This window comes from Halictus rubicundus, chromosome 1 (genome assembly GCF_050948215.1).
Source record: "Halictus rubicundus isolate RS-2024b chromosome 1, iyHalRubi1_principal, whole genome shotgun sequence".
NCBI lineage: Eukaryota > Metazoa > Arthropoda > Insecta > Hymenoptera > Halictidae > Halictus > Halictus rubicundus.
This window is the reverse complement of record NC_135149.1, coordinates 19,746,922-19,763,460: the sequence shown is the minus strand read 5'-3', so window position 1 is coordinate 19,763,460 and position 16,539 is coordinate 19,746,922. Positions and strand designations below refer to the sequence as shown.

Sequence of the window (16,539 nt, the reverse complement as noted above, 5' to 3'; positions counted from 1 at the left end):
AGAATTTTGCGTGTAAACCGGGCATATAACCACACACGCAGAGTTGTAATCGCTCAAACAGCGCTTCTCTGTGTGCAAGTATGTGTGTAGATACATTTATGTTTTAATCCCGTTTAGTTAGTTCCCGATATAGGTACTTATATAGTAGTAGTGTAGAGCGATTTGATAATCGATTAGTAATCGAAAATAATTGATCAATTATCTTTTAATTTTAGACGATTATTTTAGACGATAATTTTAGACGGTTGTAATGTTTAACTTACGTTTTCCATTATTTTCAAATACAGTGATATAAATACTTGTACTTGTAGCAATTGTTATAATTATTATCGCCTCTTTGAAATTCTATGTTGTACGAGTGTAAATGTTATAGATAGAGAAGCGCCGTAGATGTGCAATAGTGGCGCCACTTCTGGCAAAATCTCTAAACATGTTACCAATTAATTCTACAATCTACCACTAAATAACGGTAGCAGTATCATTGTGGATCGGTTGATTCGAACTAAAAATAATTCTTCTATGCTTTCCCATAAAAACTTAACGATTTCCGAGGGCTCGAGTTAAATAAAGGGTTGGAAGAATGTACATTATATTTTATTTTAATTATACGAATAAAATAAACTCAATGAAAATAATAAGCAGACAACATAATAAAGAACATAATAAATGTTTAGTATGGTACATTTTTATTCGGACACTTTGAAAATTGTTCTAACCTCAGTATTTATCCACAGTGGTATTGATAATAATGACTATTAGAATGAAAATTATCAACGACAGATGTTACATTCGGACTATGGTGTGTTAAATGTAATTAATGATCATCCTTCTCTTCCATCTCTTCGGCCTGCAAGATTGATTTATCATGGGGCCACGGGGTGGGATTATCAACATTTATAGCCAATTCCGGATGTATAATAGCTAAATCTTCCATTGTCATCTCTTCAAATGGTAATAAACCTTGAATTTTAGTGATCTGGTTTGTCAATTCTCTAATCATCTCATCTGCCTCTAACCTAAACTTTGCCATTGCTTCTTCCTGCAACATTGTAGGTACAACATTATTAATCGTGGGTTACTTTAACATTGAAAATATATATGTTTTACCTCCTTCTTTTCTTGTGCTTCGATCTCTGCTGTATACTTGTCGACTGGATAAGGTACTTTAAATGCTTCGAATTCTTTCTGAAACTTATCTACCAATCCTGGAGTCTTAATATTTTTCCTATAGTAAGCCCAATCGAGTTTCGGCGGTGATTCTGGATTAGCAGTCATGCTGTAAAACATACGAAGTATTTTCTTGATCGATGATTATTTGAAAAACTTTCTAACAATGTATCCAAGAATGTATCCAATGTATACAAGACGTTATAACGTAACATGTCTAACATGTGCGACAAGGTTATGTCATCTCAATAATAACCACTTAATTTCAAGATGATTATTTAAACCAAAATGAACGAAAGCTTCTTTGGTCTATGTAGGGGACAATATAAAATAGTCAAAATACGTGCGCCTTGAAACAATTATTATGTGTAGTATTTCAAAGACATTATGTAACAAATTGGTTCGAACGATTTTGACTGACCGCCGTAAGATTTGATCCGATGCAGCTTTAAATGCAGTCAGCTCATTCCTTTGAGATTCCGCAACTCGCGTGGTAATAGCTGCCCAGTCTATCGCCTTGATCGCTCTTCGTGACATCTTTCGTCTTCGTGACAATGATCGTTCTCACGACTAATGCAACAACAGTCTCGACGTCTCGACTAGCGGACTGACTAGCATTACCTTACGGCTTACGCCTTACGCCGTGAGGATCGAGGGGGAAAACAGTGGGGGGGGGGGAATGCTATAGTCAGAATCCAGTAACGTCACAAGCTTATAGCGTAGTAGGTAGTCTATCCCAGAAAGATCCCAGACTCGAACTTATTTCCTTCGTCTGTGATTCCAGATCGAGGCGTTTCTTGAGGGTGGTGTGGTGAAAGTTTTGGGTAGTGGGGATGGGACCTGGACGTCGCGATTCGTGCTAGTTACCCCCACTATTGGTACGTCAGTGGGACGATCTTCGGAACGTGACGTCATGTAATCCTAGAAGGGATTTTTGCTGGTTTCGACCACCCTTGACTCCAATGCTATTATGAAAAACGAGTTATACTACATGTATTTACTGTATGTATCGTCCGCCCGTCAGATGATGGATATATATATATATATATATATATATATATATATATACGTTTTCACTCTACCAAAAGACAATACTTCGACCAATAGCGACCTCTATCGGCTATTGACTATTGTTGCTATTGGTCGAAGCATTATCTTTTGTTCGAGTGAAAACGTAAACACTTTACGTAGCCATAGCCATCATCTGGCGGGCGGACGGTACTTACATAAATAAGTAATAAGTATTAACTGTCCATGTCCATGTCCATGTACTTACGTCTGTATACTTGGTGCCATGTAAGAAGGAACCTATTTCGCGCATGCTTTGTGGGTTAGCCTTGTTGTAAAGTCTCAGCTCCCCCACTCGATCACCCACTACGTCATGAATATTCATATCTCATTCATGTCTCATCTTAACCATTGAAACCATATCTGTCTCAACGCTACTAACACATGGTATTATCACAACTAGCGTTTCGACGCAGGAGAAATTTGCGGTCGTAGGAGCGCGAGTAGGAGATTAGCCAATAAACGAGCCCTGTTAGTATCATATGCGCAGTAAAGTCTTAAATTCATCCTTCGCTAGGTTCCTTCTTACGTGGCACGAAGTATAGATAAATACGTATACAGTACGCTTCGAAGCTCTCACGTTGCTTCGCTGGTATCGTTGTCGACTTGACCACCTCGATTACTATCGAGATGCTATATCTGTCATCAATCGATTACATATATCCAATGAGAAGTCTCGATTTGAATCGAGTTATATAGTTGATTTGTATCGCCAATAACATCGTTCTATGTATTAGAATTAACTCGAATTGAGGAGAAAAAGACTCTGTGCCCTGTGCATAACAATATGCTTTTAGATCCGCGAATCAAATCTGGTACGTTATTGAGAAGCCCGAGTCTTTGACTTTTGCCTAAGGTATCTTAGGTCCGTGTCTTTGGCCGATAACAAAAATAGATCTTCTCACCTCATCATTGATTCGTTGTTGATCCTTTTCTGCTGTTAGGGCCTGTTAGTCATTGGTGACGGAAACGTAATGATACAGAAATATGAGGAACTGTATACTTACATAGGTATTTACATACTTATATGTATAGATACACAAATACTAGATAAGTAGGTATACAGGAAATTGTTTTTGGGCAAAAGTTGGTTCACTATATACACACAAAGTGTAAGCTGGTGCGTTGTCGTGCAATAGGAACCACTTTGACTCCGTCGTGACGTGACGAGGTTAAGCATTTGCTTTGAGTAACACGTACATTAGGTGTATATAGATGAAACAAGATGCTATCATACAAATAATTATAGTAAACCACTAAGATGTGAACGTAGCTGTTTTACGTGTTACCAACTTAAAAGCTCGATCAGTGTTTCCAGAAAAAAATTATTGCGGGAACTTTCCGGACAAACCCGGTACGAGTGGTGAGATATCGGCTAACTTTTCTCGCGCATGTGCGCCCAAAACAGTAACGTATCTATATTATGAGGAAAAGGTAGTGGGGTAGTGATATTGGCGGGAAAATACCGGAATAATCTCTTCCGAACCGAGACGAGTGTCTTACGAGTTTATGATAAGTTATTGTTAATATTGGATATTATTCCGAAAGGCACCGGTGGCCGATCGAGATGAAACTTGGTGGGTATGTAAAACTCAACATTCTGAACAACTTTTTCCTATACATATAACTGCCGCTCAGCCATAGTTTCGGAGATATTCGCGAAAAACTGCAGCTACTGCTACATTAAATTTTGCCTATACGTGCACGTCCATACACGTTCGAGGCGTGCGTGTGTCAGCATGGTGCGACCGCTCATCCACTGTTTCTACAGATCACAGTCGACTCTTTATAGCTGTGTACAGATCAGTACGGATATATGACGACGATCGTCAAACGATCTATATACCGTGTGAACTTTTTACAAGATAATTGTACAAAAAAGGGTACACCTCATCAGTTTTGATGACCTTGATGTTGTCAAGTATAATTCAAGGTGGTTGGGATTAGGTTCGTGAGGGGGTGGAGAGGGCCGGCCGTTTGACCGACTACACTTACATTGTTAAGTATACTGAAGTATACGGTCTGGAATAGCTAAAAGTTCCTTAAGTATTTTTATATACAAAAATCCATGTAAAATGTGAAACACTATCAGCGTAGTCGCTCTCCACCCCCTCACCGACCTAATCCCAACTAACTTGAATTACACCTTCTCTTTGAGATCTTGTATGTGATTCTGCATGTTCGTTATTAACAAAGTAACTTATATATGTTAATCATACTTTGTATTACGCGGAAGTGTATGCAGAATCCATTCTAGTAGCAGCATCAGTTTTTTGAGAATATCTCAGAAACTAAAGCTGAGCGGCGGCAACATATACAGGAAAAAGTTGTTCGGAATAATGACAACCTTGACAACATATTTCAAGGTCATCAAAATTGATGAGGTGTACCCTTTCCTGTATAATTATCTTGTAAAAAGTTCACACGGTATATAGATCGTTTGACGATCGTCGTGATACATATATCTGTATACAGGTAGAGTCGGCTATGATCTGTAGAAACAGTGATGTGGACGTGCACGTATAGGCAAAATTCAATGTAGTAGTAGCTGCAGTTTTTCGTGAATATCTCCGAAACTATGGCTGAGCGGCGGTTACATGTACAGGAAAAAGTTGTTCAGAATGTTGAGTTTTACATACCCACCAAGTTTCATCTCGATCGGCCACCGGTGCCTTTCGGAAGTACAGCCTTAATATTTTATTATACAATGACAGCTAATATTGGAGAAGGAGCTACAAAGAGGCGTGGAGTTCGCTATTTTTTCAAAATCAAATCATAACAATATTTTAAAAATTTTGCAGGGTGATCAAGGTACCCTATTTTATCCAGAATTTTACTTTACTGAGGCTAAAATCGCCGCGCATGCGCGAGAAAAGTTGGCCGATATCTCACCACTGCTCGGTATGTATGTATATATAGTAGAAGTACGCATCTATGTATACATATGTATGTGGATATCTACATACATATTAAACGATATGTAGGTGGATATGTACTTACTTACATACCTAGCGATGAAGCGTAGACAGCAGGATCGATAAAAGAGGATGATCGCGGCCAAGGGGTGCGTGGGGGTATTGAAAAGGAAAGGAGAATAAAGAAACGAACAAGTAAAAGAAGGGAAGTAGATGACGTGCGTGGTTGCGAGTGGGTGGGAGTGGTTGCGAAGTTGTTCGGGTACGGTTACGGGTACGGGTACGGGTACGGATACGGGTACGGGGTGGTGAGTGGCAAGTGCCAAGGGTGGGTGGAACGGGTGCGGAGTGGGCGGTGGTGGTTAGGTGGTGAGCATAAAGAGGATAGGATAATACCGGTGTGCGACCTCCGTGGTGCCTTCAAGTTCGCCGCTTTAATACCGGCAGATCTATAATGTAGTGATGCCGAAGAAAAATACGAGGTATGCAAGAGAGTTGGGGTTAACGAGAAGTTCTCATTATCGAACCAATAATTCTGGCGTCGTGCCGGAACAGGAAACGAAACATTTTCGCAGCGTTCGTATCGGTCTTACCAATGGCAAACGTTGGCTGTCTCTTAAAAAACGCCTGGGTCTGTCAACAGATGAAGATGTTGCTGTTTATTTGCTCGATCTGGCAGAGTCTACCTCCAGGTAGGTGTTGAACAGACTACCTCTCTAACTTTGACATGTCCATCTATTATATTTTTCATCGGTTAATTAGTTATTTATTCAGTCATTTATTTTTCTCGTATATTTGTGATCGAACGACGTTCGATTTGGTTCTTGTCACAAAAACTATTTCAACTAATACATGAACGTTTCTTGTCATTCGTTGACGGGACTTCCCCTCTTCTATGGCAATCAGCACCTTAGTTGAATCGCCATCTTGCGGACTTTGCGTTCGATATAAAAACAATCGATAATTTTTTACTTGTCGAATTACATATATGTGTATGCAGCAATTAATAACAGCTATCGTTAATTCGATCAGATTTCCTTTTCTCACGTTTTGCGAGAGAGAATCAAAATAATGTTGGAATGTATCTGAGTAAACATTTTCTTTTTACATCAGTTTAACGTTTGATTTGTTGCTTGCTTATCATTTCAATTTTATTATTTATTTATTTCCCTTCTGTGCCATCCACCATATAAAAGTTATTGTTTCTATGACCAGTAGACACGGCAGCAAATGGAATGGAGAAGAAGAGAGAGAGACTAATGCAATTAAGAAAAACAAAACGCAAATGGCCTCGACTGATTTATCGATAGAAGATTCAGGAGAATTTGTCCGACGGAGCTTGAGAAAACAAAGCAACATTGTCATTGCTGAACATGAAACTTCTGTGGTCGCGGAACCAACCAGATTATCCAAAGAGATGGAATTACATGCTAGATGTAGTTCAAGATCCAAACACCGCAAGAATAAAGTTAAACATCGTAAAGATAAACGTAAAAAGAAACGTCATTTGAAAACAGTTAACACTGTTATACCTGTAGAGCCTGCAGAACCCCTGCCAATGGACACTATATCAGGGGACGAGGAACAACTTCCTGAAAAGGAAGATAATACTAGACTACCACAGAAACACAAAGACATGTCAAACGCAGAAAATAGTATTTGCATTTCCGCTAGGGGAGATGAAACTGTTGTATCAAAGACTGAACATGTAGGTAGCATAGAATATATAGATAACATTAGCACGAACAAAAATATACTTTATTCCAATGTCAGAGATGTCGATGCGAAGAATATTGGTTCTATTAATGAGACAAATGAAACATCAAATTCGAATAGTTCAACGATATTGCCTGCTGTTAAAAGTAATTTCACTGAATCTGCAACATTCGTGGACAGAGTTCTAGACACGTTGGATGCAAGTTCCGATATAGCACTTGAAAAGATAGAAAGAGACAAAAATGTTCCAGATATTAATACTTTTGATTGCATAAGTGATGGCGAGAATGAAATACAGGGCAATGCGGCTGCTGACATGGTTGCGTCAAATGTAAATATTACAGAGACGGACGAAACAGACATTCGCAAATTGAAAAAAAGACGAAAGCGATTGAAATACGATACCTACGAGGAAGAAGATGAAAATACTAAGGGAGATTCATCGGAAGATTTTGTAGAGGACTCTGTGCAGAAGCACAAACGGAAAAGGCACAAACATACCAGCGAGCATCGGAATCGCAAATATCACGATGTTCGGAAAGCACCGCAAGATGGAATAATCGTGCAAGATAACAAAGACACTCGTCCGGTCATGGACGATGATGCACCGTCGGTCATTGCAATGTCGAAACCGCAAAGCGAGGCAAACTTGGATCATTTAATGTCAGAGCCACAGAGATTAGCTATCAAGATAAAACTTTGTCAGGAATGCAATAATCGTCACTTGCAAGACGCTTGTCCATTGACAACGCCGCAGTACACGATTTCAGATTCAATATCGCTCGACGATTGGTTAAACAAGCATAGAGAAAACGCGGAAATATTGAAAGCTATGAAGTGTGACGATCCTATGTCCGATGGATATGGGCAAACGGCGGATGATAATATCGAATCGGACGAGGATTCATCCTCGACAGATCATTGTAAAACAAAAGTGAAAACTCAGAAGGAGGAGAAACGATTGATCGTAGACAACGATCGACCATTGTATGCCAGAGACTCGTTGCCCGATTGTTTTGAATTAAGGATTGCCAATTCGGACCACGGACTCGGAATATATGCGAAAAGTTCTGTCCCAATGCACGTGAAACTGGGTCCCCTCGTAGGAAGGCCAGTCAGAGAAATGGACATCCCCGACGATTTTTCTATGCGGCATATCTGGGAGGTAAAGTCGATGCGATGTTCGTTGTCGTCGTTATTGTTACCGTTACTGTTATTACCGTTGTTACCATTGTTACCATTGTCACTATAGTCATTATCCATTACCAATGGTCACTGTTCTAAGTAACTTTTAATCACGCTGTTGGAATGGATATACATATCGTGGTGAGTTGACAAGATGAGCCCTGGACGGCACAGGAGCAAAAGGGGTCCTCGCTCTCATCGAAGGCTTTGACGTCACACACTTTATCCAATAGTTCGGCTAGAACCGAAAATGTGTATGGAATGACCCAATCGGACGGCTTACAGCTGAATTCCTGCAGCATTCCTGCCAGGGATCTTCTTGTTATCTCACCACAATACATATGTATATGTATACCTCTTCGATAAAACGATCTTGTTTTTCGTTTTTGTTTTTCTTTAGATAGATAACAATGGTAAAACTTGCTACATTAGTACTACCAATCCACTACGAAGTAATTGGATCCGTTACATTAGACCAGCGGAAACAAAGGAAGAAAGGAGCGTGGCCGTGATTACAAAGCGAGGAGAATTGCACCTGGTTACTACCCAAAATATTGTATCAGGAATGGAGCTAACATATTGGGCGGATTCACAATCTTCAGCTTGGACAAGAAAAAATAAAGTAGACAAAACGAGTATGGTATCATCTTTGTCAATATCAGCATCGATGGTGAATGTTGCGACGAAAACAATCAAACGTTCGAGTATGAATTAAATGAAACGCTTATTCTTTCTCCTGTGTTTAGATTGCGGAGGTTGTAACTTGAATTTCACCCATCCGATATATTATCGTTTGCATTGTTGTATCTTCCATGATACAAACTACAGTTTGACGATAAGAAAATATCATTGCAAGGTGGGTGCGAACGAACGAATCTGATTGGCATCTGGCTAGCAGCAGGCTAACAACGATCCATGTAATTGAATTCGTAGTTTTCTAAACAAAATCTACGGTTTTGCTTCTCCAGGTATGCGGAGCTGCTGTTTTAGGTAAAGACAACATCATGAAACACGCGGCAGAACTGCACGCGGGTCGAGGAGCATATCAATGTCAGTACTGTAAAAAGTTCTTCTTACGTTTGAATTACCTTGAGATGCATCGAACGTACGGATGCTCGCAAAATCCTCAACGTTCGAGGCCGTTGTGCGATTTTTGTGGACGTAAATTTTGTCAGCCGCAAAAGCTTAAAGTACACATCAAGCGAATGCATAGTGGTAAGCTTAAAAATGTTATGTTGGTCATGTCGGGAGATCCGATATCGACAGTTTCATCAAGTTTTTGACTTTTGTTTAGACATGTCCGAGGTCCTCCGCGAGTTTCAGTGTAAACTTTGTTTAAAACTCTTGGGATCTCGTGCCGCTCTTCAGCGTCATATGAAAGAAGTCCATCACAAGGACGTGATTGGTGCTGCGACTTGCGATAGGTGCGGGAAAATGTTTCAAAACAAGAGTAACTTGAAGATACACATGTTAACGCACAGCGGCGTAAAACCATTCAAGTAAGTTTCGTAGTGAACACTTTGAACGCTCGCGTACGCGTCTCTGTTCGTAATAATGCGTTTGTGTTTTAGGTGTAAAGAAAACGGCTGCAAAGCCGCTTTTACTACGAAACAGTGCTTACAATTTCATTACAAGAAAGTACACGGTCTCACAGAGGAGATGATGCCAAAGATCGAACGATCCGTCGCGTATACTTTCGACGCGTACAGCGGTGGGCTCGTGGAAGACGTTGGCCGCGGCAAGACTCCTCGACCCAGCAGAAAAGTCCAGGTTTGTTCGAACCACGAAATCGACTGTAACGCTTATTAAATGAATACTAACTACATATGTATATGTATGCATGTATGTATACACGGATTATACCGACTGATTGGCGTTGTAACGGTTTACAGCAGGACAACAACAATAGTCTGATGTCGTTGGAGAAGGAAATGTTCGAAGACAATTTGAAGGTTGAAACATCAAGTAATTCTACGCACTCGAACATAATCGAGTTTGGAACGAATCATCTTGCAGGCAACTACAAAGTGGAACATAATTCGCGAGTTTTAATATCGCCACCGTCGTCGTCGTCACCGTCGCCGTCACCGTTGGCGTCGCAGCTGCAATCACAGCCCCCGCCGCCGCCGCCGCCACCACCGCCACCACCACCGCAACCATCGCCGCCGCAACTATCACCGCCGCAACTATCACCGCCGCAACTATCACCGCCGCAACCACCACCGCCCCAAGCACCACCGCCACAATCACTACCACCGCCATTAATGGTAACGGCCCTAGAATCGACGATGGAAAATGTTCGTATAGAGTGTACAGATGTGTACGGTGTTTCGCGACTACAGAGCAAGGGCAGTAAAAAGTGGCTAGGCGAATTCAATCCTTCGAATACGTTGAACATAAACCCGACGGCGATTCCGCGTTTCTCGACATCGGGCGTCGTTGTCGGAAACGCTTACGAGTTCGAGGATGTCAGAAAGGAAATTGACGAGAAAAGTGGGAGAATCCAGAATGTTATGGAGAACAATAAGCTGGGGCTGAACGTCGTTTATAGAAGAACCGAAAGCGCGAATGCCAGTTTGCTGGTCGAAGCTGCCCTTGACGCTGCTGAAAGGGATATAGGAGCCGTATCTAGTCCAATATTAGAAGACAACGATCGCGATACCAATCTTTATTCGATCTCCAGTCAGCTGCAGTCTCCCTTACCTCAAAGATCACCGAGTCATTTGGATTCTTATATTCAGCAACAGGAGGAACTGATATCTCCTGCACCTACACCGGACAGTCGGAATACCCCACCTACTCATTTGCACGTCGACTATCAGCTCCATCGATCGATCGATTACATTGGAACACCGAGAGCCCACAACATTGATCAGTACTTGCATCACGAGGATATGCCGCGCGTTTCTTCCCCGAACAATTATATCCATATTCAGCAGGATAATTTAGTATCACCGTCGGCAACGCCGAATTCACGATATCCAGATGTCCATCATCATCATCATCACCACCACCACCACCATCATCATCCAGTATCCACCGACAATTTGTCTAGCGACGAGGGTGACTCTGTGGTGCAAAACCTCAGCCTCCCCGTCAAAGAGAAAACGATGCAACTGGATCTGTCGACATCCTACAAATACGATGCCATCGACGAGACCTTTCCTAGGGAAAGATCGAGTTTCGAGCCTCTTGTTCTGAATGGCGGTGAACTTCAAGGTTTGGACATGACTTCGAGGGGGTTTCATCACGGTTTTAGCGTACAGATACAAAACACAGCACGTTATCATCATCATCATTTGTACGAAATTACGGAAAGACAAACCGTCGATCTCAGCAGAACAGGAACATATTCGATTTCACCGCCGCCTCTCTCTTCCTCTTCTCAATCGGCCGTCGCAGCGTCTGTAACGGTAGCCGGCCCACCGCCTCCCTCACCTTCCGGTTCCTCGGCCGGCATGGTTCCTCCGCCGCTGTCGCAATCGGAACTGTCGTCTCAACCACCGCCACCGACTTCTTTAACACCGGTATCGGTATCGGTATCGATATCGGAATCGGTATCGGTATCATCGGCGTCGACATCGGCATCTTCATCGTTAGCTTTGGCATCCGTATCGGTTTCCACAGCACCACATTCGCCTCCAGTTCCACCGTCACCGCCACCACCACCGCCGCCGCCTCTGTCTCAGCCTCAGTCTCAGCCTCAATCTCAGCATCAGCCGCCGCCGCCACCACCACCGCCGTATCCTCATAACGATATATTGAGAGTGGTAAGTTTAGATCTTACTCCTGGCGGCAGGCACACCGTCGATCTCGCCTTGTCGAGAGCTCATCATCTGCACGGATCCGGAGCTCGCGTTATTACGAGTCCTCAATCGACCGGCTCCGGTAGTCAGCATGTTCTAACTGACCCAGTGGATGGTCGAATGTTGTCTTCCCCACCACCACCGTCACCTTTATCGGGATATAATCCGGGTTATCCTGTGAGCCCAACACCGTATCATCCACCTAGGCCAGCGTACCATCATTACTCTGGCTATTATTGATCGATAATCGATTGCTTCGTGTTCGCTCAAGGTTAGACCTTGGGTTAGATTGATATTATTATATTATAGTTTTTCCAGTATTCTCTCATCAAAGGTAGACATATATTTTCGAACCTTGCCGAACGAACGTTTGCTGCCCGAACAATCGATACGATTATAAGATGGGAATCAAAATGCTGTCGTTTCGCAATGTTATACTATATACATCGTTCTCAGTGATTTACATTTCCGATTATTTACACTTTCTACCGAATTCGGAATAGAACGTTTACTTTACTTTACTTTAGTTTACTTTGCTTTAATTTACTTTAGTCTACTTTAGCTTAGCTTAGCTTAGCTTAGCTTAGCGTAGTCCATCTCACTAACAACAAGTCAACATTTTATTACTATAATGGTATATGTATCGATAATAGGCTTTAGTTGGACGCGTTAGGACAAAGATGATAGCAACAGATCACGGAATATTGGGATTCGATTGGATTTTCAGTCTTGGATACATTTAGAATCTCAGACACCGAAAAATTCGTATTAGACGCGTCAATGATGAAAATTGATCAAAGTTTCCTTACCTTTCGAACGAAAGTACAAGTTTGGATTAGAGAGGCGCACAAATATGTAAAAAAACATCGGTTTCGTAGGGCCGTCGAATTAACGAGATGTTTTAAAAATTTTGTACGATCAAGTAGTCGACTGATAGAACGCGATCGTTATAAAAGTATATAGCAAGATGTCACGTGTATTTATTATTTTTCAAATGGACATTATTTTTTTAAGATACGTGATAAATTAAGAACAAAATTGTAGGGAAGGAACGTTCTTCGTTCCAAAAGCAAAAGTACGACTCACGGATCAAAGAAATTACGTACTATTTCCGAGTATCTAGCCTTTAAATCGGATATTTGTATTAACACAGACTTTTCCTGAACAGTGCAAAATTCGTCGTGATGATTATACATTTTTCTAAAGGGCAGTAGGTTCTTCCGCAGCGGTCGATGCGAGATTTGCGAGACGATAGTGCGAAACATTTACTACGCAGAGAACGTTTACACATTTCCTACTTAGCCGCATGTTCGATTTTAATTTATCGCTGTGTTATACGTATATACAAATGTATGTATAAGTATGTGTACATATATTTTCGTTTATTACCGCCCGTTTTAGGATTATCGTTCATTATATCGCCGTCGTGCAACATAATATCGTTGTTTCAACTCGACTCCATGCGATGCGATGCTACCTATCGATTCGATTCGATTCGAAAGAATTTTCTGTTGTGTCATTTATTTCCCGAGAAAATCGCAAGTGGTCGTTTCACACACACAATCAATCGAGGCAGTCTAGAATTCGCTGAATAATCTGAGCGAGTTGCCTAATTATAGCTATAAGTATGTCTATTATACATAGCGACAAAAAATTTTAAGCGTTCATTTTTATTCTAGTCATAGTACGCATCTGTATAAGGATCAATATTATTATCTATGGTTACGTGAATTGTATCACGGAGATTGCAAATGAGCTACGCGTTTTGTACTCCACGTGCAAAACAGTAAATTGATTTATGATACTTTTTCATGTTTAAACTGTAGATGCGAACATTGAACACGTATGACGTATGTAATTGTATTGTATGTACATTGAGTTTTCTACGAGTCAGCAGCAGGATTGCTAAAACATAAAATAAGACTGTATCTCAGTTGCAATGTTCGTAGCGACGTGCGAACGAGTAGCTTCCGAATTGTCGAGTATTACTTACTTGTTACGAGTTTTTTCAAACCAAAGATTACGGAATCGTGGAACTTTTGTGCCAAATTGATCAGACATTAAGTGTACCATAAATGCACATTGTACGTGCACTAATGAAACTCGACGATTACTTTTGGTTATTTAAACATGTCGTAGCATTTACGATACGTAGTAGATATTACATAGTTACACGGATATATGTAGGTGTGTATGTATGTATGTATGCATGTATGTATGTATGTATGTATGCATGTATGTATGAATGTATGTATGTATGTACATATGTTGATACGTATTCGTAAGTAAGCGAGGTATATGCGTGTATGTGCCGTTTGATTTTTATAATAGTAATGCAACGAGTTTTTAATTTTTTAACTCTGTCTTTACGTTGTTTTTATTGTGGAAAAGAAATTGTCGGAACGACTACATAACAGTGAACCAATTTTTACTATCATTTATTCGTAGGTATATATATGTCATCGTCAACTCCGATGACGAAGAAAAACTTCACATTACAATGTTTACGAGTACAAATATAGCACGAACATATTTGTATCAACTTCATTAGCATTATAAACGAAATAAATAGAATATGATAGAAAACTAATACAAATTTCGTGTGTTTTGTGTTTTAAATCTACAAGATAATGTATGTTTTTATAGCATAACGAAAATATATGAGATACGTATAGAGAGGATAGGAGAGTGCTCACGCCCGGGGTTTCGGCGTTCCCACTTTCGTGACATCGCCGCTTTAGCATAGTACAGAACCGGGCCGTCTTTTAGCATGGCACAGAACCGGGCCGTCTTTCCTGGAACAGAACCGGGCCACCGCAGAGGGCAGCGCTATATCGGAAACGCCGAAACCCCGGGCGTGAGCACTCTGATTTCTCTCTGGGTTTAGTAGTTGAACAGGTCAGAAGAGGTCTCTGATAGCGTTCATGGCAGTATTTCGGACAGTGAACTATACATTAAAAATTATGTTATCAATCAGTGATTTCAGAGTGTTTTTCAAGAATTGCTAAATATTTCCCAATCGACAAATAGGTATGTTAAACGCGGGATATTAATGTTTATTTTGGAAGATGCGTGCGTATCGAACATATAAAATAGCGCGATTAATATTATATAGATACCAATTAGAAAATAACGTTAAAATACAGTACGACCTCTATATTTTATTCGTGCTTAGTGTAATTTCACGATAGAAGCTTCTACAACAATGGCTTAAGTAGTTTAAATGCAAAAAATTGTTGTTAAAAATTAGTACTCTTCTAGCTAATTTCCTTCTAATACCCCGTTTGAGTCTACTTTTCCGATAAATCGTTTTCTACCAAGAGAAGGGTTGCGTCTATCCTGTCATGTACATACAATACATTGTACGACGTGGCCAAATTTCTGGGTTCGATCACAAAACAAATATTTTAAGTGAAGGATAGTTTACTAATTAGAATGAGGGTAAGGGTGAATTGACAGGCAGATGCTTCACAATTGGGATTCTGCTTCAGGCAACAAAATGGAAAACTCATGTACAATACGGAACGCTAATATGTTGATAGCCCTGTATACTTTGATATTAATATATTTATGTAAAATGTGTAAGTTTTATTCATACTAGGAATATACAAGTGATATAAACCTGAGGCTAAATGAAAATGTGCTTCTCCTGTTAATAGTTTCATTACATTAATATCGAAAATCGAAGCGAAAGCAATGTTAAATGTAATTGTACATTATCAATATTTCATTATTCTCTTTTTACAGATATAATTAAAACGAATGCACAAACATCGGCAGTTTGGTTATAAATAACAATTATTTATTATTGAATGCAATTTTCACTTTATATTATTATCTATTAAATGTAAAAATTAATTCGTAACCGTCACAATTAATTTACTGTTTTTTTTTTTAATAATAGCCGCTATATCTGCATGCTGTTGTGGTGTGTATTTATCGATACATCGAGGGCCTCTACAATTGAGGGCGAAGATCGATATAAGGAAACGATGGCTTCCTGCAATAGGGTAATTTATTGTTTTCATTGTAGTTCTTTGTACATCATTAAACAACAAAATCTAAATTGTAAACACGAATTTGATGAGGAAAAAGCAACGAATTAGTTTGTGCACCTAATAGTTGCTTACATTTCTGAAGAATGGATGTTCGATGATATCCGTTTCAACGTAATCGTTTCTGAACAATTTGGCACAGTCTGTTAACGATGACTACCGTGGCATTCTACGTGTTAAAAGGTGACTGATGAGCTGGTCATTCGTCACAAAATTAGCCGTGGGAATAACTAGGATGAATAGAGAATTTCAGAAAATGAAATGAAAGGGAAAAATAATAGTATTATTTCGTTCACAATTTTGGTTTTACAATTCGGTTTGCAAAGTTCAATAACTTGTGAACTAGTGATCTCCTAGGATTGAAAAATCTATAGGATTACATAAAAATGGTTAAAAATTTCTGGTTTCCCGAGGTAAAGCTTAACCGACACCAAAGTACCATTACAGGGTTAAAATAGTAATTTTCGGAACGGTTCGAGTCTAGTTTCGTCCGAACCCAGACTCGCGGATCAGAAGTAGCATTTACGATCGTTCAAAGGTTAACATTTTCATCATAGCAGGCGGCTCGACACGCATAGCGTTTTCATTTCAACCATTAGATTGTAGCGACGTCGAAGAGGTGGGTCG

At 40.2% G+C, this 16,539-nt stretch overlaps 2 protein-coding genes across 4 annotated transcripts; one reads left to right on the top strand and one right to left on the bottom strand.

The window, feature by feature from the left end:
* Window positions 1-578: 578 nt before the first annotated feature.
* Window positions 579-1,793, bottom strand: LOC143357197 (ATP synthase peripheral stalk subunit d, mitochondrial). The gene is made up of 3 exons (XM_076793504.1): window positions 1,589-1,793; window positions 1,108-1,276; window positions 579-1,039 (listed from the first exon to the last, which is right to left on the bottom strand). The coding sequence occupies exons 1-3, from the start codon at window positions 1,702-1,704 to the stop codon at window positions 815-817; spliced, it is 510 nt and encodes a 169-aa protein (XP_076649619.1). The 5' UTR covers window positions 1,705-1,793; the 3' UTR covers window positions 579-814.
* A 3,401-nt stretch (window positions 1,794-5,194) lies between these two features.
* Window positions 5,195-13,856, top strand: LOC143356925 (uncharacterized). Of its 3 annotated transcripts, XM_076793003.1 has the most exons (9): window positions 5,196-5,632; window positions 5,706-5,842; window positions 6,369-8,031; window positions 8,452-8,686; window positions 8,798-8,907; window positions 9,020-9,266; window positions 9,346-9,550; window positions 9,623-9,821; window positions 9,944-13,856. In XM_076793003.1, exons 3-9 carry the CDS (start codon window positions 6,436-6,438, stop codon window positions 12,095-12,097), a joined length of 4,746 nt encoding a protein of 1,581 aa, XP_076649118.1. In that variant the 5' UTR covers window positions 5,196-5,632; window positions 5,706-5,842; window positions 6,369-6,435; the 3' UTR covers window positions 12,098-13,856. The 3 variants fall into 3 exon arrangements, with proteins under 3 accessions (XP_076649111.1, XP_076649118.1, XP_076649102.1); XM_076792996.1 differs by having other exon boundaries at window positions 5,195-5,842; window positions 9,623-9,815; XM_076792987.1 differs by having other exon boundaries at window positions 5,196-5,842.
* Window positions 13,857-16,539: the final 2,683 nt, after the last annotated feature.

Coding starts and splice junctions, on each gene's coding strand:
- LOC143357197 (XM_076793504.1), bottom strand. CDS start 1,704: ATGTCACGAAGAGCGATCAAGGCGATAGACTGGGCAGCTATTACCACG. Junction 1,277..1,588: donor TCGGATCAAATCTTACGGCG/GTCAGTCAAAAT, acceptor TATGTTTTACAG/CATGACTGCTAATCCAGAAT. Junction 1,040..1,107: donor AAGCACAAGAAAAGAAGGAG/GTAAAACATATA, acceptor ACAATGTTGCAG/GAAGAAGCAATGGCAAAGTT.
- LOC143356925 (XM_076792987.1), top strand. CDS start 5,613: ATGCCGAAGAAAAATACGAGGTATGCAAGAGAGTTGGGGTTAACGAGA. Junction 8,687..8,797: donor AAATAAAGTAGACAAAACGA/GTATGGTATCAT, acceptor TCCTGTGTTTAG/ATTGCGGAGGTTGTAACTTG. Junction 8,908..9,019: donor TAAGAAAATATCATTGCAAG/GTGGGTGCGAAC, acceptor TTGCTTCTCCAG/GTATGCGGAGCTGCTGTTTT.